Source organism: Schistocerca serialis, chromosome 11, assembly GCF_023864345.2.
Source record: "Schistocerca serialis cubense isolate TAMUIC-IGC-003099 chromosome 11, iqSchSeri2.2, whole genome shotgun sequence".
Lineage (NCBI taxonomy): Eukaryota > Metazoa > Arthropoda > Insecta > Orthoptera > Acrididae > Schistocerca > Schistocerca serialis.
Window position 1 is genome coordinate 37,300,098 of NC_064648.1, and position 24,340 is coordinate 37,324,437.

General features: G+C 42.1%; 1 protein-coding gene across 4 annotated transcripts in view; it reads left to right on the forward strand.

Annotated features, from left to right (window-relative positions):
* The window catches only part of LOC126426775 (zinc finger protein OZF-like), a 162,700-nt gene that overhangs the window by 114,635 nt on the left and 23,725 nt on the right, over positions 1–24,340 (forward strand). For all 4 annotated transcript variants that reach the window (XM_050088767.1, XM_050088764.1, XM_050088765.1 and 1 more), the window contains exon 6: positions 4,585–4,650. In XM_050088767.1, the coding sequence (XP_049944724.1) occupies positions 4,585–4,650 (66 nt within the window). The remainder of the gene's footprint in view (positions 1–4,584; positions 4,651–24,340) is intronic.

The window sequence follows — 24,340 nt, forward strand, 5'->3', positions numbered from 1 at the left end:
TTAACTTAAACCATTAACTTTTCCTGTTGTTGGAATTTGAATTTATGCTTTCGTAATACCAAAATGTGCAGCGTACATGTTACTGCACGTCAAAGATCTTTCCAAAACGTGTTTTCCCCCCTGTGTTTCGTTTTCTAAAGTGCTGGGAAATTCTATGTTGCTGTATAAAACCATATCCATTCAAAGGATTGATAAGTTTTAGAGTAGTGACAGAAAGTATACTGTCTCTTAACACGGAAAAAGTGTATTTTCACCCATGAGAAAGCGTATTTTTAAGCAGGAGATCTGGGAAAATCCGGGAATTCTTTTCCCTTGTTCGCATATACACCCTGTTGTCATAAGAATAATACGAATGTAAACATTACTACATATATTCTTGCGTGTTAGCTGTTACCTCATTTAAATCCTGTCCCTATAATAAAATTGAGTGAGACAATCGTAAATGCTGACACACATACATATCATGTAATGTTTACATTCATATTATTCTGCATATAACAATGAAAAAAATCATTATTGATAAAATTATTTAGTTGAATAGGTAAAAAATCTACTCAAAAAGCAGTGGCAGAACGCACAGGTGAAAGACTGTTGTGATTGGCAAGCTATTGGAGCAAGTGGCCCCTTCTTCAGGCAGAAGGGCTGAAGGAGAATGAAGAAGGGTGAAGGAAAAGAACTGTAGAGGTCTAGGAAAAGGGGTCGATTTTGGGAAAGCCCCCCTGATTCTTGGTGCTGGCTGAGTACCCAAACTCTACCACTTTTCCCTAGATCTTTCCAGTTCTTTTCCTTCACCCTTCTTCCTTGTCCTTCAACCCTTCCGCCTGAAGAAGGAGCCACTGACTCCGAAAGTTTGCCAATCACAATAGTCTTTTATGTGTGTTCTGCTGCCGCTTAGTGCATCTTATTCTGAATAGTTATATAGCCAGAAATTAAGCACGGCAACTGACTTTCGTAAACTGATTTTTAGATCATCTATGACTATAAATTCTGTGCAGACAAGTTACGATATTTTAAATGTTTTAAAGAGTAAATTAATCTACAAAATAATTTTGCTGAAGCTAAGCTATTAAGCTTACGAATCGAACCCAACTACTGTAGCTGTATCTTCATCCGTTCCATCTATTTTGTATCACATGTTATAATGAACCAACTTTGTTTTGATTTTGAAGTGCAGCTGAAAACTTTTTCCCTCCTTGAATTTTGAGTCTCATTTTTCAGGTGGAGCTTAGAATGTAGCTTAGATTTGGGTAACTATGGTAAGTTGCATCCTTGTGAATCGGCCTATTGTATTCATCTCTTGGTCTCCCTCTAAGGTTTTTACCCCCCCACCCCCACCCCTAGGGTTTTTACCCCCCCCTCCCCCCCCCCCCCCCCCCCCAGTTCTAAACTGAGGATCCCTTGATGTCTTGGAATGTGTCCCATTAACCGATCCCTTCCACTAGTCGGGTTGTGCTACAAATTTCTTTTTTCACTAATTCTGTTCAGTACCACCTCATTAATTACGTGATCTACTTGTCTAATCTTCAGCATTCTTCTGTAGCACCACATTAAGAAAACTTGTACTCTCTTCTTGTCTAAATTGTTTATGGTACATGTTTCACTTCCATACAAGGCTACTCTCCATGCGGATACTCCCAGAATTGACTTCCTGATTCCCAAATCTATATTCAATGTTAACAAGTTCCTCTTGTTTAAGAAACACTTTTCCTGACATTGCCAGTCTGTTTTATTTCATCCCTGCTTTGACCATCTTCAGTTATTTCGCTGTTTCATCAGTTATTTTGCTGTTCAAATAGAAAAGCTCATCTACCTTTTTAAGTGCCTCATTTCCTAATTTAATTCCATCAGCAGTACCTGATTTAATTCAACTACCTCCTGTTATCCCAGTCTTGCTTTTGCTGGTGTTCATCTTATATCTTCCTTTCAATACACTGCCCATTGCATGCAACTGCTCTTTCTAGTCCTTTACTGTCTCTGACATAATTACAATGTCATTGGAAAACCTCAAAGTTTTTATTTCTTCTCCTTGGACTTTAATTCCTACTCTAAATTTTTCTTCGATTTCCTTTGCTGCTTGCTCAGTGTATGGATCAAATAATGTCAGAGAATAGCTACAAACTCCAGAAGAGAGTATTCCAGTCAACATTGTCAAAAGCTTTCTGTAAGTCTACAAATGCTATAAATGTATAAACTTTTCTTAACGTATCTTCTAAAATAAGTCATAGGATCTATATTACCTTGCATTTCCAGCATTTCTCTGGAATCAAAACCGATGTTCCCCAAGGCTGGCTTCTACCAGGTTTTCCATTCTCCTTCTGTAAAGAATTCATGTTAGTACTTTGCTTATTAAACTGATTGTTTGATAATATTTACACCTGACAGCACCTGTGTTCTTTGGAATTGTAATTATTACATTCTTCTTCAAGTCTGAGGGTATTTCACTTGTCTTGTACATCTTGCATATCAGATGGAAGAATTTTGTCATGGCAGGCTCCCCCAAGACTATCAGTAGCTTTGATGGAATGTCATCTGCTCCTGCGCCCTTGTTTGGGCTTTAAGTATTTCAGTGCTCTGTCAAATTCTTATTGCAGTATCATATCTCCCATCTCGTCTTCATCTATGTCCTCTTCCATTTCCATAATATTGCCTTCAAGTTCATCTCCCTTGCATATACCTTCTATATGCTTCTTCCACCTTTCAACTTTTTCGTCTTTGCTTCGGACTGGTTTTCCATCTGAGCTCTTGATATTCATACAGCTAGTTCTCTCTTCTCTAAGGGCTTCTTTAATTTTCCTGTAGCCAGTATCTATTTTTCCACTAGTGATATATGCTTCTAATTACTTTCATTTGCCCTCTTAGCACCGGCCTGTGTGGCCGAGCAGTTCTAGGCGCCTCAGTCTGGAACTGCGCAACTGTTATGGTCGCAGGTTCGAATCCTGCCTCGGGCATGGATGTGTGTGATGTCCTTAGGTTAGTTAGGTTTAAGTAGTTCTGAGTTCTAGGGGACTGATGACCTCAGATGTTTAAGTCCCATAGTGCACAGAGCCATTTTTGTCCTCTAGCCATTCTCGCTTAACCATTAACACTTCTTGTCAATCTCAGTTTTTAGATATTTGTATTCCCTTTTGCCTGCTTCATATGCTACATTTCTTTATTTTCTCCTTTCATCAGTTAAATTCAATATCTCCTGTGTTATCCAAGGGTTTCTATTAGGCCTTGACTTTTTACCTATTTGGTCCTCCGCTGCCTTCACTATTCCATCTCTCAGAGCTACCCATTCATCTTCTCTTTGCTCTGTTCTAGTCAGTCATTCGTAATGCTCTCTCTGAAACACTCAGCCGCCTCTGGTCATTTCAGCTTATCCAGGTTCCATCTAATTAATTTCCTATCTTTCAGCAATTTCTTTAGTTTTAAACTACAGTTCATAACCACTAAATTGTGGTCAGAGCCCACATCTGAGTCAGACTGAAACCTTCCAGTGTTTCCAGGTCTCTTCCATGTATTCAACCTTCTTTGATGGTTCTTAAATTGCAATGATTAAATTACCCCGTGTACAAAATATAGCCAGGTGGCTTCTTCTTTCATTCCTATTCCCTGGTCCATATTCACCTACTACCTTTCCTTCTCTTCCTTTTCCAGCTACTGAGTCCCCGTTTCCCACCACAATTAGATTTTTGTCTCTCTTGACTATCTGAATTCTTTTATGTCATCATGCATTTCTTCAATATCATCATCATCTGCAAAGCTATTGGCATATAAACTTGTACTACTGTGGTGGTGTGGGCTGTGTGTGTCTCTTGCTTATGACACCCACGTTCCTGTTTTCTTATTCATTATTAAACCAACTCCTTCTTAACCCCTATTTGACATTGTATGATAATCCTATATATTTATCTGAAGAAGAAGTTCTGTTTCTCCTGCTATCATTATAGTATTATAGTGAACTGAGTTTTGTGGTTATAATGTGGTTTTGCTTGCTAATGCTAACTTATTTCCTTTTTATTGATGCACAACTTTTTAGTATAAATTTTGTCGATTAAGGTGGGAGTACAATCATTATTTCTCCCCCGCCCCACTGTTTTTAGTTCATGTGTAATATTTTATTTACTAAGCAAATATTTTATCATCATTTTATGCAAGTCTGAAAAACGGCTTTCTTATGTGTTTTTGGATGGCAAGAACTACGGTGAATTATGCAGTCTGTGGCCGTCTTCTTCTGGGAGATATTTAATTAGTCTATTGGTCCATTTTTAGTCTTTTTCTGATCTAGAAAGTTTATTTGTTTTGTAGTTTGTGCTCAATTCTAAATGTGATGTTTTTATTCAAGTATTTGCAGTGTGTTTTTGTTTCTGTTCCATGAAATAAAATTAGCATGCTTTCTACATATATGTGATAGTAATAAACTTTGTTAGTCTATGAAAGATGGATCTAAAAACTGTTCCCAGTACTGTGTAGGAAAATATTAGCTAGTGAACCAGAAAGGCAATTTCTCATTGTAAGCTGCGGAGGACCAGCTGTTCGAGACATTCTCAGTCGCTTTGTCAGCAGAGAGCTACTTCGCTGACACGTTTCTCCACTTCACAGGTTCCGACGTGTTTACCTGCCGATGACGAGGCCTCGAGGGACCCCCTGGCTTCTGAAGGAGACATAGTGAGTGCTTTGCTTGTCTTTTTATTTACTGTATTGTCACATTACTATCTGATTGTCGTACTTAATAAAAATCATTGTTTCGTGCAAGCAAAAATTATGTTTTAGACTTGTGTGTGGGCCAACAAGCCAGTCAATACCACCAACAAACTGAAATTTGTGGGATAGTATGCAGAAATTAATTGATTTTAATATGCTTAACTTCAAGTGTAGATCGATTAGATCCGAGGATTGTATACGTTAATTAATAATGCGAGAACTAGTTGCACTCAATCTTTTTTTATTGTTTCTAGTAGCATCATTTACACATACAATTTTGTGTAGATTTCACTTTACTCTCAGATGCATCACAAATTATATGACTGATTACCTATTACTGTATGCTGACGAGTACAAACTTGATTTACAACTCATACTGGAACAAACTAGATGTGTGTAGAACTGACTGGGAAGCCACAGCTGCCATGGTATAAATAAAGATTGTGGCGAAATAAATAAAAAAAAAATAAATTAATTGATATTTTGAAAAGAGGAAAAATTATGGACGTGGAACTGAATTTTTGAAAGGCTTTTTTTTACGGACTCTATTGACCGGCTTGAATGCGGACAAATTCAGTGCAGCGTAAAATTTGCCTGTAATATAATTTACCATTCCGATTAATTACATTTTGAATTCTACGTCATTGTAGATTTAATCAGAGTTCTCACCTTAGACGTAGAATTAGTCCTTCTGCCACAATATTAATTCATTAGTCGCCACCGGTGTTCTTCTCTGTGTCGCCTGTGTGTATCTTCCCCGAGTCGGCATCGGTTCACTTCACGAAGACGGTGGAAATCGAGGAATACAGTGCTACGTCGCTTTAAGTAATTCTTGTAAAACTTAGATACTTCTCACTATTTTTTATTCACGACACAATAAGACTCGCTGTGCTCGTCGCACAAACCGTAATTACTAACTATACGGCTGCCTTTCCGCACACTCCAAAAATTACGTCCATACTCCACGAGGCAACAATCGAAAGTGTCTCTTAGCTCCTTCTTGGAGTACGAAACAAAAGAGAATCCAATGTCAACATTACAAAGATTATAGTCTACATGCCTCTCAATTTAATCTTTGGCGCAGCCTTTAAGGTATTGTAAGTCTCTGCGTCGGAATGTGTCATTAAGAGATGTAACAATACCAATTTACAGACCTTTGTTAAAACGTTAAACAGTGCAAGAACCAGAACAGGATAATGACAGTATTGTGAAAAGGATACATTACTACTCACCATATAATGGACATGTCGAGTCACAGATAGGCGTAACAAAAAGACTGCTAAACACGTGAGCTTCTGGCCAAAAGGCCTTCTTCTAAAATAGACAACTCGCGCACACTGACGCAAACGTAGGTCAGACACGGGACTACAGATTGTGGCCACCGATGCCGGACTGCGAACGACTGTGCATGACGGCAGAAGCGATCTGGGAGGTGGGGCTGAGGAGGAGGAGGCTGCGTGGGGACAGTGAAGTGCTGCTTGTGGGGACGTACAGGGAGAGAGAAGGGCAGCTACGTGCCGTCGGGAGGTCGGAGGGATGGCAGGGGACAGGGTCGAGCAGAAAGGGAGAGAATTAGATGAGGGCAAGAGAAGCTGTGGGTGCATCGGTGAAATAGAGGACGGTGTAGTGCTGGAGTGCGAGCAGGAGAGGACAGGGTCTAAATGAGGTTAAGGCCAGTGGGGGTTACTGGAACGTAGGACATGTTGCAGGGAGAGTTCCCACACGTGCAGTTCATCTACATCTACATCTACATCTATACTCCGCAAGCTGCCAAACGGTGTGTGGCGGAGGGCACTTTACGTGCCACTGTCATTACCTCCCTTTTCTGTTCCAGCCGCGTACAGTTCACGGGAAGAACGACTGTCTGAAAGCCTCCGTGCGTGCTTGATTCTCTCTGTAATTTTACAGTCGTGATCTCCTCAGGAGGTATAAGTAGGGGGAAGCAATATATTCGATACCTCATCCAGAAACGCACCCTCTCGAAACCTGGCGAGCAAGCTACACCGCGATGCAGAGCGCCTCTCTTGCAGAGTCTGCCACTCGAGTTTGCTAAACATCTCCGTAACGCTATCACGCTTACCAAATAACCCTGTAACGAAACACGGCGCTCTTCTTTGGATCTTCTCTATCTCCTCCGTCAACCCGATCTGGTACGGATCCCACACTGATGAGCAATACTCAAGTATAGGTCGAACGAGTGTCTTGTAAGCCACCTCCTTTGTTGATGGACTACATTTTCTAAGGAATCTCCCAATGAATCTCACCCTGGTACCCGCCTTACCGACAATTAATTTTATACGATCATTCCACTTCAAATCGTTCCGCACGCATACGCCCAGATATTTTACAGAAAGTAACTGCTACCAGTGTTTGTTCCGCTATCATATAATCGTACAATAAAGGATCCTTCTTTCTATGTATTCGCAATACATTTCATTTGTCTATGTTAAGGGCCAGTTGCCACATCCTGTACCGAGTGCCCATCCGCTGCAGATCTTCCTGCATTTCGCTACAATTTTCTAATGCTGCAACTTCTCTGTATACTACAGCATCATCCGCGAAAAGCCGCATGGAACTTCTGACACTATCTACTAGGTCATTTATGTATATTGTGAAAAGCAATGGTCCCATAACACTCCCCTGTGGCACGCCAGAGGTTACTTTAATGTCTGTAGATGTCTCTCCATTGAGAACAACATGCTTTGTTCTGTTTGCTAACTCTTCAATCTAGCCACACAGCTGGTCTGATAGGTCCGTAGGCTCTTACTTACAGTTCAGAAAAATGGTGTCGATAGGAAGGCTGTGGAGTAGTCATCGAAGTGAAGAATGTAGTGTCGGACAGCATGCTCAGCAACTGGGTGGTCCAGCTGTCTGCCAACCACAGTTTGTCAGTCTTTTGTGCTGGCAGACAGTTTATCAGTTGTTGTGCCCACGTAGAATGCAGCTCAGCTTGTAGATCGAACAACGGGTTTCTCAGGTAGCCCTTCCTTCGATGGAGGTGCTTGTGACCAGAATGGAATAGGTGTGGTGGTGGGAGGATGTATGAGAGAGTTTTGCATCTAAGAGTGTTACAGAAATATGAGCCATGATGTAGGGATTTGGGAGTAGGGATGAATGAAGATATTGTGTAGATTTGGTGGGAAGTATAGTTGCTAGCATTTCTCGTTTCGGGGCACGACGGGAGGTAGTGGAAATCCTGGCGGAGAGTGTTACTCGGGTCGTACTGAGTTGTGAGAGGAGTGTTCCTTTGTGGCTGGTGGGACTTTGGGAGGTGGTGCGTAACTGGAGAGATGAGGCATGGGAGATGTGTTACTATACAAGGTCGGGAGGATAATCTTGGTCTGCGAAGGCCTCGGTGAGATCCTCAGTATATTTGAAGAGGGATTATTCCTCACTACAGACGTCGCGGCTTTAGTCACTGGACTGTATGAGGTGGATGTCGACATTGCGGAATATGGCTTGTTGGTTTGAGAAAGACCAAGTAAAGTGAATGAGGGATAAGGTGTTGAGGTTTTGGGGGAATCTGGATAGGGTGTACCTACATTTGATCCAGATCGTGAAGACGTCATCGTCGTATCTGAAGTTTTGAAGGTTTGGCGTTGTGGGTGGTTAAGAAAGATTCCTCTAGATGGCCCATGTATATATGTCCTAGGATTTTATGTAATTTAACACCGAAAATCCGAGATGAAATGTATTTTTTTTTTTTACATGATTTAAGCATTTCTATGCATTTTTATCCTCCACTGCTCCTTCCATCTGCACCGGTACACAAAGGTTTCCGTATCTCTAGCCAGAACTTAATCCTACGTACTGTTCCTGCATTGTTTCCTGGCTCATAGAATCTTCCCAAATGTCCTTAGCACCAAATTACCTGCCTTTGGCAGCAACCCCTCCTTCCACAGTGACCCCCCTCCGTTCAGATTCCGGCAGTCATTAGCCGTCACCAACCTTGTCCGGCAAAATCGTGTAAATCGGGCTCAAACCTCTTTGCGAGACCTCCTCTCCATCCATTAAATTCACCTGCTCTGCAATCCCAAATTTCTGTATCCCATCTCTCACACTGAAAGTCTTGCCCTCCAGGAAATAGAGCAGCATGCACAATGCCACCTCAAGAAACTCTCCAGCCTGTTCACTCCCTACTCCTGCCTCGAATTACCACTATCTACCACCCCTGCAACAATCTCCAAACTTCCCCCACATCCCCTCATAGCTGGAAAATCCCTGCCTCGCAGACATACTACATTTACCACACCGTCAGAAAGTCCCTCTTGCCACTATACGGAATCCAGAATCCAAACAAACCTGAAACGCAGTCACAAACCTTTCCTCCAAAACCCTCAGTCCCACAGAAGTATCTATCCTTTCCAAAGGCCTCACCTATTGTCCCCTCCCAATATCAGTCATGCAGGATTTGTTAAAGTCATTCTCTCCTTCTCCCAGTCCGCACAATGGAAACACTTTCTCGTCACCAATCTTACCAATCGGACTCGACCAAAAACTATTGTCGAATCCTAGCTGACTCAGTTCACTCCTCCATCCGACCAGGATCCGCTCCCTCTGTCCCCGAATCACCCCCTCTTAACATTCCGCACTTTCTTAACCTAAAACCTCGTCTCACCATCATTCACCAAATCACTCGTTGTGAAAGCTGACCTTACATCCTCAGAAAGAACTGCAATCCAAAATTGATCCCGACCTGTAGTCCTACCTGCTGACAAAGGCTGTAGGCTTTTGAACTGCAGCGATTGCCTGGCAGAAGGACTCCACCAGCTGTCAGATTCATCCAGCTACAAACCCTGCCACAGTGAGCCTATTCCAGACAGGATCTCCAGTTTCTCCTCAAATCCATAGCGCCCAGGACCTCTCCCGAATCTGTCTCTCCCCTCGTCCCTAATGCTCCCCACTCTCCTACCTTCTGCGTGCTTCCGAAGGTCCGTCAACCCGACCATCCAGGACACCCCTTTTAAGAGAATCTCTGCCCTTGTAGCCATAAACATTCAGCCTATTACCTGAAACCCACCATCCTATGTAAAAGACACCAACCGTTTACTCCACTGACTCTCCACAGTTCCTGTTCCTCTGCCACAAGGCACCCTGCTCTACACCATCAGTGTCGCCTCCCTTTACACTAACGTCCCTAACTTTACCACTATTGAACACTGCATTTCCCAATGCCCCATGGATGCCAAACCTACAACTTATTTTCTGGTCACTATAACCAACTATATACTCACCCCACAATTACTTCACCATTGAAGGTGTTGGGTTGGCAGAAGAGCCAACACCGTGTTACTATTGGAGGCCCAAATGCACGCGTTTTAGCTCACGCAGGCTGGTGTGAGGAGGGAAGAACTATAGTGACGTGAGGTCTGGAACATAACTAGGAATTAGAATTCAAAAATCAGATGTTATTAGTTTAATACTTAACTTTAATCCATTAATGATGAACGTCGCTCTTGAAGGTACATGATTCACAACATCAATATCAATAGTAACTGAATATGGCGCCTTGCTAGGTGATAGCAAATGACGTAGCTGAAGGCTATGCTAAACTGTCATCTCTGCAAATGAGAGCATATGTAGACAGTGAACCGTCACTAGCAAAGTCGGCTGTACAACTGAGGCGAGTGCTAGGGAGTCACTCTAGACCAGACGTGCCGTGTGGCGGCGCTCGATCTGCAATCACTGATAGTGGTGACACGCGGGTCCGACGTATGCTGGCTGATTTAAAGGCTACCACCTAGCAAGTGTGGTGCCTGGTGGTGACACCACAGAAGGCATCACCTAAAAGCAAATTAGTGGTGCAACAATGGGCAGCAGTGTGGCAGCATCCTATGCCAACCTATTCGCAGACATGTAGAGGAATACTTCCAAACAATGCAGAGTTCCAAACGCCTCACCCAGTTCAGATAAATTGATGACATTCTCGTGATCTGGGTCGAGATTGCATACACCCTATCCGTATTCTTCCAGAATGTCGTCACCTTCTCCCCCATTCGCTTCACTAGGTCGTCCTCAACCCGTCGGGCACCTTCCCCGATGTTGACGTCCACCTCAAAGGTGGCTACATCAGTACTCTCCATCCGTATCAAACTTACCGACCCCCAGCAATACCACTTCGACAGCTGCTGCTCGTTCCGTACTGAGAAGTCCCTTCTGTACAGCCCAGCCACTCGTGGCTGTCGCACCTGCAGTACGAGCGGTCCCTCTCAAAATATACTGAGGGGAGGTCTGCTGTGTCTTATCTCTGGGTCACCCACCACCTCCCAAAGACCCACCATCTGGCCACAGAGGAGCATTTCCATTGAGACTCAGTACTACCCAGGACTGGAACAACTGAATCGTACTCTCCACCAGAGTTTTTACTACCTCTCGTCGTGCCCCGAAATCAGGAATATCCTACCCACTATCCTTCCCACCCCTGCCACAATGGTATTCTGCCACCCACAGAACCTGCACAATATCCCTGTCCGTCTCTCGACCGCTTGCCCCGTGGCTCGTATCCCCGTAATGGGCCTAGATTCGAGACCTGCTCCATGCGTCGTCCCACCACCACCTACTCCGGTCCAGTCACGAGCACCACCTATCCCATCAAAGGCAGAGTTGCCTCTGAAACCAGTCGTGTGATTTACAAGCTAAGCTTCAACCACTGTGCTGCGTTCTACGTTCTGCGTGGGCGTGACAACTGACGAGCTGCCTTTTCACACGAATGGCCACCGACAAACTGTGGCTGAGAGACGGCTGGACCACCCAGTTGCTGAACACGCTGCCCGACATGACATTCTTCACTTCAGTGACTACTTCACAGCCTGTATCATCTGGATCCTTCCTACCAACACCAGCCTTTCCCTGCAATGTAGCCTCAACCTTCATTAGTCATTGTCCTTCACCCACCCTTCCCTGCTCTAATTCCAGCACTACACGCACCTACAGTATTTTTACTTCTCTCCTTTTCTACTCCCCCCCCCCCCCCCCCCCCCCCCCCACTCAATGTCTAAGCTCATGTCTGCAGTAGATGTGGGCTCACTGGAGTGATCTAGCTCTTTTTTGTGACTCGGCACTCATCATTCGCTCAAAAAAATAAGTAAAAGGAAGGTACATTGCCTTTTTAATACATGTCACTAAATCTGTATTTTTATCTGATATGGTTCTATTTTGAAAGAACATATAAGAGGAGTAATAATTTTGTGTTATGTCCCTAGCAATTTTCAGAAAGAAAAAGCTTTAAATTTCGTCTGCAGCAAAAGTTACAAATACTACAGCAAAATCTTGTATATTTTTTATCAAGTAGAAAATTTTTTATGTGCAGCAGTCATTTACAGTCAGTACTGCCACGTATGTTCCAATAAAGGAAAAATTAATCAATAGTGTCACTTTATAAATAAAGTCTGACCCATTTTAGTCTATGTGAATCTCTTTCTCTTCTTAGTGCACATTTGTCCTCTTTTGAAAATATTCATTCACAGGCCACTGATGTTGCTGTGGTACATAATACGGAGTGTACATAAAGTCGGGGAACACTTTCAATTATTTATTGCACAAGAACCAAACATCTTACAGATATCATACTTGTGCCATTTTGAAGGGAAACCCTGAAAGGTTTTTTTTTTTTTTCCCCCCCACATATATCACCACAGCGTAGTTTAGCAATTTGCCGATAGTCAGCACTAGTCGCAAACACGGTGAGTTCAGGTGCTGAGCGAGCTTTCTGTATGTCGGAGTTTGAGAAAAACAAGTGTGCTACAGCTGTTCAACAGCTGTTTAGAACAGAGTACAGTAAGAAGCCACCAGCAAGAAAGGCCATTTACCACTAGCACAACAAATTCATGACGGGTCGCTTGTGCCTGGCAAAGAGAAGCGGACGTTCCAGTGTGAGTGAAGTGAATGTGGAGCACGTACAAGAGACATTCGTAAGGAGTCCAAAGAAATCGGTGCGTCGTGCACCCCGTAAACTCAAAATGACTCCAATGACAGTGTGGAAAGCCCTCTGACAAATCTGTCTATGAAACCATTCAAATTGGAGCTAATGCACAAGCTCAATGATGACAATCGAGACAAGAGTTTTGTTCACAGTCCAACAATTGAATGAGGATAGGGATGGCATTGTTGATCGCTTAATTTTTAGTGATGAAGCCACTTTTCACACTAATGGGAAAGTGAACAGGCATAACTGTCAAATCTGGGGTGCAAAGAATCCACACGAATGCATTGGATTTGAGTGTGATTCCCCAAAGGTAAATTTTTTTGTACCTTGTCACGTCAAAAACTGTACGAGCCATTCTTCTTCTCTGAGAGCACTGTGACTGGATATTCCTACCTGAACATGTTGCAGCAATGGCTGATGCCTCAAGTACAGTCGGACCCTCTGTTCCTCTTCCAGCAGGATGAGGCTCCACCCCACGTTCATCGTGAAGTTCGTCGGCGCCTGAACACGTAGCTACCACATCAATGGATTGGCCGTACTACAGAAGGGGACAGCTGTTTCAAAGGGGACAGCTGTTTCAAAGGGGACAGCTGTTTCACGGAATGGCCTCCCTGACCGCCAGTGTGACTTTTTTCTGTGGGGACACGTTAAAGATCTGGTGTATGTACCACCTCTACCACGTGATGTAGCAGAGCGCCGGAAGAGAATACGGGAAGCAACTGCCACAGTCGACGATGCCGTGCTCGGATGGATAGGGCAAGAATTTGATTACCGTATTGACATCTGCCGGGTCACTTGTGGTTCACATATCAAATTTTTGTATAAAAAAAAGAAAAGAAAAAAAAGAAACTTTCAGGGTTTCTCTTCAAAATGCAATATGTATGACATCTGTACAGTGTTTAGTTCTTGTGCAATAAATAATTGAAAGTGTTCCCAGACTTTATGTACACCTTGTAATTTTAGAACCAATTGGTACAGCACTGGCCACAGCAATTTTCTGGTTGCGCACCACTTTAGGGATTGCTGTTTCTAGGCAAGTTTCTCTCCACTAAATATTTGTCGAGTTTGACAATTGCCACACTTTGAGTCATGACTTGCTTGAAGCTGACTAATATCTTCATTGAACTCCTCCCAGATTGCGAACATCTCGTGCATCACAGTGGTAACTGGTTGAGAAATGAGTTCTGGTTTTTTGATGTTGAAGAACCAATGCATCCATTTCTGCAGTAGCCTTTGTGTAGCAGTTTTATGTTTTGTCGTCTGAAAATCCTCTCCTTTGAATTGGGGGTCCAATAACATTGACTGACTAATCAGTTTGTTACTGAAGATAACCCTAAACCACTCTGATAGCCCTTTAAGCAAATTTTCAACAAATGACTATTTCTTGAGGATATTCTTTATTTTTGTCTTAATACTGACCTTACGCTGTATCTTAGAAGAAAGATTAAGGAAAGGCAAACCTACGTTTCTAGCATTTGTAGACTTAGAGAAAGCTTTTGACATTGTTGACTGGAATACTCTTTCAAATTCTGAAGGTGGCAGGGGTAAAATACAGGGAGCGAAAGGCTATTTACAATTTGTACAGAAACCAGATGGCAGTTATGAGAGTCGAGGGACATGAAAGGGAAGCAGTGGTTGGGAAGGGAGTGAGAGAGGGTGGTACCCTATCCCCGATGTTATTCAATCTGTATATTCAGCAAGCAGTAAAGGAAACAAAAGAAAAGTTCCGAGTAGGTATTAAAGTCCATGGAGAAGAAATAAAAACTTTGAGGTACGCCAATGACATTGTAATTCTGTCAGAGACAGCAAAGGACTTGGAAGAGCAGTTGAACATAATGGAGGGTATAAGATGAACATCAACAAAAGCAAAACGAGGACAATGGATTGTAGTCGAATTAAGTAGGGTCATGCGGAGGGAATTAGATTAGGAAATGAGACACTTAAAGTAGTAACGGAGTTTTGCTATTTGGGGAGCAAAATAACTGACGATGGTCGAATTAGGGAGGATATAAAATGTAGACTGGCAATGGCAAGCAAAGCGTTTCTGAAGAAGAAAAATTTTTCAACATCGAATATAGATTTAAATGTCAGGAAGTCATTTCTGAAAGTATTTGTATGGAGTGTAGCCATGTATGGAAGTGAAATGTGGATGATAAATAGTCTGGACAAGAAGAGAATAGAAGCTTTCGAAATATGGTGCTACAGAAGAATGCTGAAGATTAGATGGGTAGATCACATAACTAATGAGGAGGTATTGAATAGAATTGGAGAGAAGAGAAATTTGTGGCACAACTTGACTAGAAGAAGGGATTGGTTGGTAGGACATGCAATGAGGCATCAAGGGATCACCAGTGTAGTATTGGAGCGCAGCATGGAGGGTAAAAATCGTAGAGGGAGACCAAGAGATGAATACACTAAGCAGATTCAGAAGGATATAGGCTGCAGTAGGTACTGGGAGATGAAGAAGCTTGCAGAGGATAGAGTAGCATGGAGAGCTGCATCAAACCAGTCACAGGACTGAAGACCACAACAACAACAACAACAACAACAACAACAACTGTCTTAAATTTTAGTCCCGTTAATCTTGGCACAATTTTCTTTCTTAAAAGTGAGGCTGTTTCCTCTGAGGACACTCCTTTGCTTACCTTGGTGAAAACTTTCAAAATCTGTAAATCCTGTTGCATTTCCTCCCAGTCTGATTAATTTTCCACCTAAAATAGTGAGTGAAGAAACTGAGCTATTTATTTAAATTAAATCTTAGCAACATTTCACAAGTAGAGTCCCATCGGGTTGGGACATTTTGTTTCAGTTTGTCATTATTCTTTTAAATTTTCTTGCATTGCAGCAAGTTTGCTTCAAAGCAAAGTTTCTCTCCTTAAGAAACATGAAAACTCATTTGACCTTGTCAACAGTTTTCTGTACAGACTTCAGAATTTGCGTGTTGTGCAGTGGGGCTTAAAGAACGTGCGGAGTGTGGGATATGTGGAAGTCTCAGAAGTGTGGCAGTTAATTGCATATTTGACACTTTTTCTATTATTGTGGAAGTTATTTAAAAATTGGTATTGTATGACTTTACCCAGTTTGAGATGTTTTCTGCAGTGTGCCTGTCTTCGATTTGTGAGTACTCTAAAAGTAATGACTTTAGTTCGCTCTTCTCATCTATGAAATATGCAATGCGTGAATAGAAACTAATGTTATTTACACTCGTCCACACATCAGACGAAAGGCAGACCGCATTTGCGGCAGTCAATATCATTTTTAATTTTATCAAATAACTCATGATGCAAACTTGGAATTGAAGGGTGTGACAATGTTTTTGTCAGTTATAATTTGGGCAAAGCATGTATTAAATTCTGTCTCTTCAACCATAGAGAAGGAATGGTATTCTCTGCAAATCATTTTTAAAAGCTGTACATTTAATGCCATACTTTTATTTAATGTGAGCAGCTTTATAATACTAAAAAATTACATACTGATTGTTGTAAATGAAAATCATTTGAGGGTGAGGGCATCACAAAAGGAAATAAACCAGGACTCGGCCCAGAACCTGACGACACTGGTCGGCTGGATGCAGCTTGAGACTCAATTTACATTTCTGGGAGGATACCTTCACCTGTGGTGGAAGCAGATATCAGTGGGGACGGTGCACAAGAAATGATTTCTCAAAATTCTGCATTCATTGATGCTGATTACGTTCGGCTTCCTGACCCACGTCATTCGAGAGGTACTGTAGGCCGCTTTGATTTCAGACATCTCTTCAGGTGGTGGTGGTGGTGGTGGTGGTGGTAATGATGAGCCAGACGCCGTGGGAATAATCTGCTGACAGTAGCGCAATTTTCCTTTTTCTTTCAGTTTGGTAAAATGGTGCCATATATTGCTCATATTGCTCATAATTTTTCTATATGAGGGCAATGTGGACAACATATTGTTGTGCAGCACTGAAAAGCACACTGATAAAATTAAAGTATTTACTATTAACATAGGCATTTTAAAAGCTTAAAGGGAGAACAAATATGCATGCAGAACATTCTCTAATCAGAAGTTATAGACTGGGATGTGGAACCTTGTGATCTGTGAAACCTAGACCCACAGTCGTGAAGTTTGTAGCATATACTGTAACACGTCCGGGGTTCAACTGGTGGGGAAGCATTAAACCGTTCTCGCTTTGACTGTGTGCCCTCTCTACGCCACGTACCAGGTACTCCCATAGCGATCATATTATTTCTTCTCCACGCTGCTGCTGGCTTGCCTGAAATTATGTATATAAATATGCAAATGGGTTTAGGGGAGCCACTCAACACTAAACACAACACTGTCCTATGTCTGGTATGAACAATTATATTCTGAGACAGTAAGAAAATTGCAGATTGCACTGTTTACACGCTAAGTTGTAAGTGTTGATGCCAATTAACATTCTTTAATTTGATGAAAGGTCATAATTATCATTCCCTTATTATTGTACAGTATTGTTGATGATGATGTATGTCACTACTGTACTTCACACAGTCTCACGTATTTCAGTCATAATGATTAATGGAAAATCTCATATAAGATGTGAAACAAATACTAACAAAGAGATAGAGGGGCTGGCCAGTACTTACCTCAGCTCAGTACAGCCGATAGATACACATAAAACAGAACTGAAAATTTACATTCCTAGCTTTCGGAACTTTGTTCCTTCATCAGGGAGGAGAGAGGGGAAAAAAGGGAAGAAGGGAAAGTGGATTCAGTTACTCACAACCCAGGTTATGAAGCAACAGGGAAAGGTAAACAGGGAGGGTAGCAAGGATGGAGGCCAGACGTAAGTGATAGCTAACAAAAGGGACAAAACAATGAAGGATGTGGACCATATAGGTGATCTAAATGATTAATGGAAAATCTCATATAAGATGTGAAACAAATACTAACAAAGAGATAGAGGGGCTGGCCAGTACTTACCTCAGCTCAGTACAGCCGATAGATACACATAAAACAGAACTGAAAATTTACATTCCTAGCTTTCGGAACTTTGTTCCTTCATCAGGGAGGAGAGAGGGGAAAAAAGGGAAGAAGGGAAAGTGGATTCAGTTACTCACAACCCAGGTTATGAAGCAACAGGGAAAGGTAAACAGGGAGGGTAGCAAGGATGGAGGCCAGACGTAAGTGATAGCTAACAAAAGGGACAAAACAATGAAGGATGTGGACCATATAGGTGATCTAAATGATTAATGGAAAATCTCATATAAGATGTGAAACAAATACTAACAAAGAGATAGAGGGGCTGGCCAGTACTTACCTCAGCTCAGTACAGCCGATAGATACACATAAAACAGAACTGAAAATTTACATTCCTAGCTTTCGGAACTTTGTTCCTTCATCAGGGAGGAGAGAGGGGAAAAAAGGGAAGAAGGGAAAGTGGATTCAGTTACTCACAACCCAGGTTATGAAGCAACAGGGAAAGGTAAACAGGGAGGGTAGCAAGGATGGAGGCCTCCATCCTTGCTACCCTCCCTGTTTACCTTTCCCTGTTGCTTCATAACCTGGGTTGTGAGTAACTGAATCCACTTTCCCTTCTTCCCTTTTTTCCCCTCTCTCCTCCCTGATGAAGGAACAAAGTTCCGAAAGCTAGGAATGTAAATTTTCAGTTCTGTTTTATGTGTATCTATCGGCTGTACTGAGCTGAGGTAAGTACTGGCCAGCCCCTCTATCTCTTTGTTAGTATGTATTTCAGTCATAGTCTGGCCGAACCTTTGGCAGTAGATACACAGGCAATGATGATGATTACGTTATCAACAATTATCACTTGGATGAGCGTACACGTAACTGACTCGACGTGGTTGATAGTTGATGATGCAGAATCCGAATTGTGGAATGAGAGTTCTTACGCTCGTCACGTACACACAGATATGTGGTACCAGTCCTCCTTGACACTTTTAATAATATAACACTGTTCACAAAGTTAATTTACTGTTCACAGTTCTCACTTCTACGAGCATGCGCGTAACCGTCACGACTCGGCTGATTGTCGATGGTGCGGAAATGTGATGACCGAACGCGTGTTCTCACGCTCACTACAAGGCACTGGCATTTGATTAATCTCCTTTGTGATAAACCATTTTACTGATTCACATTAGTTTCATTCTGGGAGGCCGAACACTACATGGATGGTTGATGTTGTACAGTAGAACACGAAAACGGGTGGATACTCAAAATACATTATTGGTGGCACTGCTCGTACTTAATTACTTCCTTATGCACTTTTCACTGAATCCACTTCCATATCTCATTACTTCACAATAATAGTACTTGCAGCCACACTTGAACTTCCATAATAATGTGTTTCCCATGCAGAGCTACCCGCAACACGACATAGCAGATCTGTATCCTGTGCTCGACTCTGCAAATGCAGCTGCTGACAAAGATACTCCAGAACCAAGCCAGCAATACAATACGAAAAAGTCTGAAAAGGGTCATACTGGTTAAGAAACTCTCAAAGACCAGACTGATAATACGCAAGGATTTCACTGCTGGGAGATAAATATTTTGAATAATGTGATATCTGAATTTTGGCTACATAGTGTGTGAACAAGAGATGGCAGGATAATGATGTGGATGAAGGCCGGAAAAAAGCAGTGCAAGTGAACTCTAAAGCCTGTGTTTTAGGAGCTATGAGTGTCTCTACTCGTGTAGCCGCTGGTTCTACCAGTGTGTCTATTGTTACTGTAAAACATAGTTGGCCATCACTTTCAACTCATTTCGACGAACTTCACCATATATTTCAGAAAATCACCATCCGTGTCTTTCTTCTAATGAATGTGTGCACCTGGCTCAAACCAAGCATGCTTTCCAGTTCCATAAATATAAACTCCACTATCCTAGGACACCACAGAAGAAACAGATGAGCAGGTGGAGTAGTGAAATACCAAAGGCTTTGAGTTATTACTAACTGTGCTACTCACATCCGTAAGTAATGAAGACAAACAAGTCAAATATGTGTTCATAAATATCAAGTCCCTTAAGAAAATTTGCCTAATGTGTGTCCCCTACAGACCTCTGAAAATAGGTGGGATAGCCTGTTTCAAAACTGACCTTTCAAAATTCGATTTGACTCAGGAGCATACAAATAATGCTAGAAACACTAACATAAATATTCTGCCCCTTCACTGTGAAATTCAAGTGTGTAGTTTCTTCTTTTAATGTAACAGTATTCCATTGTGCACCTACCCATAATGCAACCTGTAATTGAGCCCCCATACATATACTTGCCGTGAAATCCACGAGGAAAGAAGTTCCTACCTGGAATATCAGCTCACAACATCATATTCGTGACTTGCTCTCTATTCTTTTAATATTTTAAACAGTTCCAAAATACAGAGACTAAATGTAGCAGTGTACCTGAACTTGCAGTGGAGGCACAAGAGACTTCTATACCATTCCTAGATTTAAACAGCCAACTCCGTGGATTTACGACCAAACTAACTCTATTACAGACCGGGAACCTAAAGGGAAAACCTGCACCTTAGCTACCGAAAGAGCTACAACAGTTCACGAATCGTGGAGACTCTGGAAATCAGACTTACAAACGACCTCCTGCCTTTGAAAATAAAATTGATTATAGCAGAAAACAAACAGTCAATCAGTCTGAGAGAAACAATAGCTAAGAAATGACAATGAATTAATCTAAAACAAAGACCAGATGCTCTGTGGAAAAGCTTGTGTGATCTAGGGAAGAGAAGGCAAAGAAGAAGCTGCAGTGGATCCCATTGCCCCAACCGAGGAACTAAACCAGTACCTTCATCGAACAGTAAAGAAAACATTATTTTGTGGAAGCAAATGATGTTAGTCATGAAAAATTCTTTCTCGAGCTGACAATCCTGTCAAACGATCTTTCAGCTCAGCATTTACTGTACAGGACGGAGTCGGAGTCCAAACGATCGAGCTTATTGTCGATCCTCGTAATAACTACTGCTCCCTAGACCTCGAAGCTCTTGCCCGGACGACACAGCAGAAACACTTGTTCACATCAGAATATAAGCCCTGGAGATCCAATTGCTAAGAAGAGTAGCTGGACACGTTCTGTCAGACAGGAGAGTGACTGTAGACATCAGAAAAGAACTGACAGTGAAAAACTTAAATGAGCAGAGTAAAGAGTACGGAAACAACTGGAAGGATTATGTCACGAGAATGGAAGATGACAGATTACCAAAACTGGTGATAATTATTACCGAGTGGGCAGAAGATATTTAGGAAAAATGAGGAGAACCGACAATTTCAACCAGTCGGGTGTAACAGGCAAATGCCTAACACATGCAGAGAGAAGATGATACGTCATATTAAAAATATTATGATTTTTTAAGAAACTGTGATTTCAATGAGTTTTGTAATTACATATAAAACTCTGTAATCTAATGTAAGAGGACTCTTGGTGCCATTAATCTGTTCACATTAAATGAATAAATAAATAGTTAAACATAATATACAAGTAGTCCTAGTATGAATGGTCAATATTGAGGAATATGAGGGGAATGATCATTTGAAGCAAAAAACTTGGTGTGGACATATGAACTATTCTGAATAGTTTCCAAGACAGAACATATTTAACATTGACTTATTTTCTTTATTGTTCAGTACATTGTCATTGTTTACAACGTACTATAGTATTGAAGACGAAGTGGAGATGAATAATTTGATATATGAGGCGTGTTTTTTAAGTAAGTACCATTTTGAAATTAAAAAAAATGTGCTAAGATATCTCAATAATTTTATTTTTACTTGAAAGCCTGTACCTTAATCTATGCACTGACACCATTACAGTACGGGTCTTCCTTGTTTACGTCCTGTACTGAGTGTTTAAGATGCCTCCGATAATCGTGAATCCCGCCGACTGTAAAGTACGGGCTGTTATAAGTTTTCTTAGTGCTAAAGCCCTAAAAGCAATCGATATTCATCGTGAGATCTGTGGAGTTTACGGAGAAAACATTATGAGTGATGGAATGGTAAGAAAGTGGGTGAGAGCATTTAAAGATGGCCGAACAAATGTGCATTATGAATGACGGAGTGGGCGTCCTTCGGTCGTTAATGAAAGTTTGCTGCAGGAAGTGGACAATAAGGTGAGAGAAAACAGATGCTTTACGATTTCCTCCTCGCGGGATGACTTTCCTAATGTTTCTTGTAGTGTTTTGTATGGCATTGTGACCGAGCACTCGAATTACCGAAAATTGTGCGCACATTGGGCACCGAAAATGTTGACGGATGTGCACAAAACCAAACGAGTGCATTGACTTTCCTTTAGTGGTACCACAACGATGGTGGTGAAGCCAAATTGTTATGGGCGATGAAACATGGGTGGCCTACGTCACACTAGAATCAAAGCAACAGTCCGTGGAAGTTGAGCAAGGGCATCATTTTGCTGCAAGACAATGCCCGTCCACATGTGGTGAATCGGACCAAAGATGTCATCTCATCACATCTTTTCGATGGGAAACTCTAGATCGTGCTCCGTACAGCCCCGATCTTGCGCCCAGTGACTTCCGTCTGTTCCTTCTCTTGAAGAAACACCTGGGCGGTCAGCATTTTCGAGACGATGACGAAGTCAAAACAGTGGTGATGCAGTGGTTAACAAGTCAGGCGGCAGACTTCTATGAGGAGGGTATTCAAAAACTGGTACAACATTATGACAAGTGCCTCAATAGTGATGGAAATTATGTAGAAAAGTAGATTAAGGTACAGGCTTTCATGTAAAAATAAAATTATTGCGATATCTTAGCACGTCTTTTTTTTAATTTCAAAACGGTACTTACTTAAAAAAACATGCCTTGTAGGATGCGTGGTCTGTCAATTCGGGGAAACTACCGCTAACTGGCTTACCTACACCTCGACATGTGCACTTTGCGCAAGATTTTCTGCACTCTCTCACTCTTTTTGTATAGTCTGTAAGTCCTTGAGGAAAAATGAATAGGGCCTTTTTAAAGGAAATTTTATTTAGTTTAATTTTGTACTGCAATAAGTTTTCCCTATAGTCCGTGGTTTTTGTGTTATTAAAAAAAAAAACGTACAAAAGTAACTTTAAATACGTTCCATCTCGGAAACCATTTGGAATAGAGCATATGCCCGTATTTAATTTTTTGCTTCAAATGATCGTTCCTCTCGTATCTGTTAATATCGACCATTTCTCCTGATACAGACACGGACTATCGTGTATGTTAAAATAATTGTGTGTTATATGTACCATTATATTTAGTATCCTGTCCACCTAAAGACTACCAACACGTCAACAACAGCTATTATAAGTGCAATAGATGTAGAAGAAGACATAATAGTACACCTAATGAGAACACTCGCACAACGAGAGAACAGAAGAGCGACAACAGAAGGCGACGACGACTAGAACTGATCAAATAAGGATACAAAGAGTAAAGAGCTGAACTCAGATGGAGAAGTGTTCAGTCAAGAAGGCGAGTTGCAACATGTATCGCTGCTCCGTGCGATCTCGTCCGCGAGCGCTAGTTGCCTCGGCAGGGAGCTGCTTTCGCGATCCGATCCTTAAGGGTGGTGGGGAGTGGTGAGCTAGAGAGCTATCTTGCAGTGTGATGTCTGAGACTGGTGTGGGGAGCAGTGAGCTAGTGAGACTGCCTAGGGTCCGGTCGGTGAGAGTGGTGGGGGGCCCGAGCTGTCGGGAGGGGAGCTTTTATAATCACTGGCAACACATTCGAGTGCAATGCTGAGTCAAAGCGTAAGAAGTAACAACTCACTCAAAAGTATGTAAGCGTTTATTGAGCTTCTGAAATCCGAGATATTCTTTTCAAATTGAGAGTGGAAATGTGATGCCATAAGTGTTTTCTGGCTTAATGTACCATTCTGAAGCACATTCCTGCCGTCTGCCTCGGTAGCTGTGCAGTCGGCACGGCGAAATGTGGAGTGGAGTGTCCCGGTTTCGATTCCGTGTCGAGTTGAAGATTTTTTGTCCACTCACAGACTGAGTGCTGTGTGGTGCTTATTTTCGTATTGTCCTGATCAGTATTACTGCTGAGATGGCTGAATGGGTACTACCCGATAGCCAATAAATTGAAGAAGAAAAAGGAGCTTTCTTTATTTTCTGCTTTTGTGGGCGAGAAAAGCTTCACGTAATAATAAGGTACGCACTCCGCACACGCACACGGTATGTAACACGTATTTTATAGCTCGGGAAATGTTTTCGTACTGACGTGGGGTGGGGCACTGCTGCAGCAGCCGAGAGCAGAGTTTTCGTCCCACTCATTACAGCCACAGGAGACGCATTTTTAAATTGGGTGAGCTACTGTTCACTTCTTCATCCACTCTTTAGAAAGATTTGGCTCATCAAATAAATTCAGGAGTGGACTGCCCGTCTCTAGTCTGCACCGAGCTGCTGTAACCTCTCCCCACTTCATCCCTGTATGCCCCAAAAGCAGCACTTTACCGTCCCCACCTCAACCCTGCCATATCTCCCCCTCACCACCACCCAGACTGTTCCTCCCATCATGCACAGCTGCTTGCAGTCTGGTCTCTGCAGCCAGTGGTAGTGGTCATATGTGTACATATGGTTCGCAGGAGAGCTTCTGTAAAGTTTGGAAGGTAGGAGACAAGCTACTGGCAGAAATAAAGCTGTGAGGACTGGGCGTGAGTCGTGCTTGGGTAGCTCAGTTGGTAGAGCACTTGCCGGCGCAAGGCAAAGGTCCCGAGTTTGAGTCTCGGTCAGGCACACATTTTTAATCTGCCAGGAAGTTTCATATC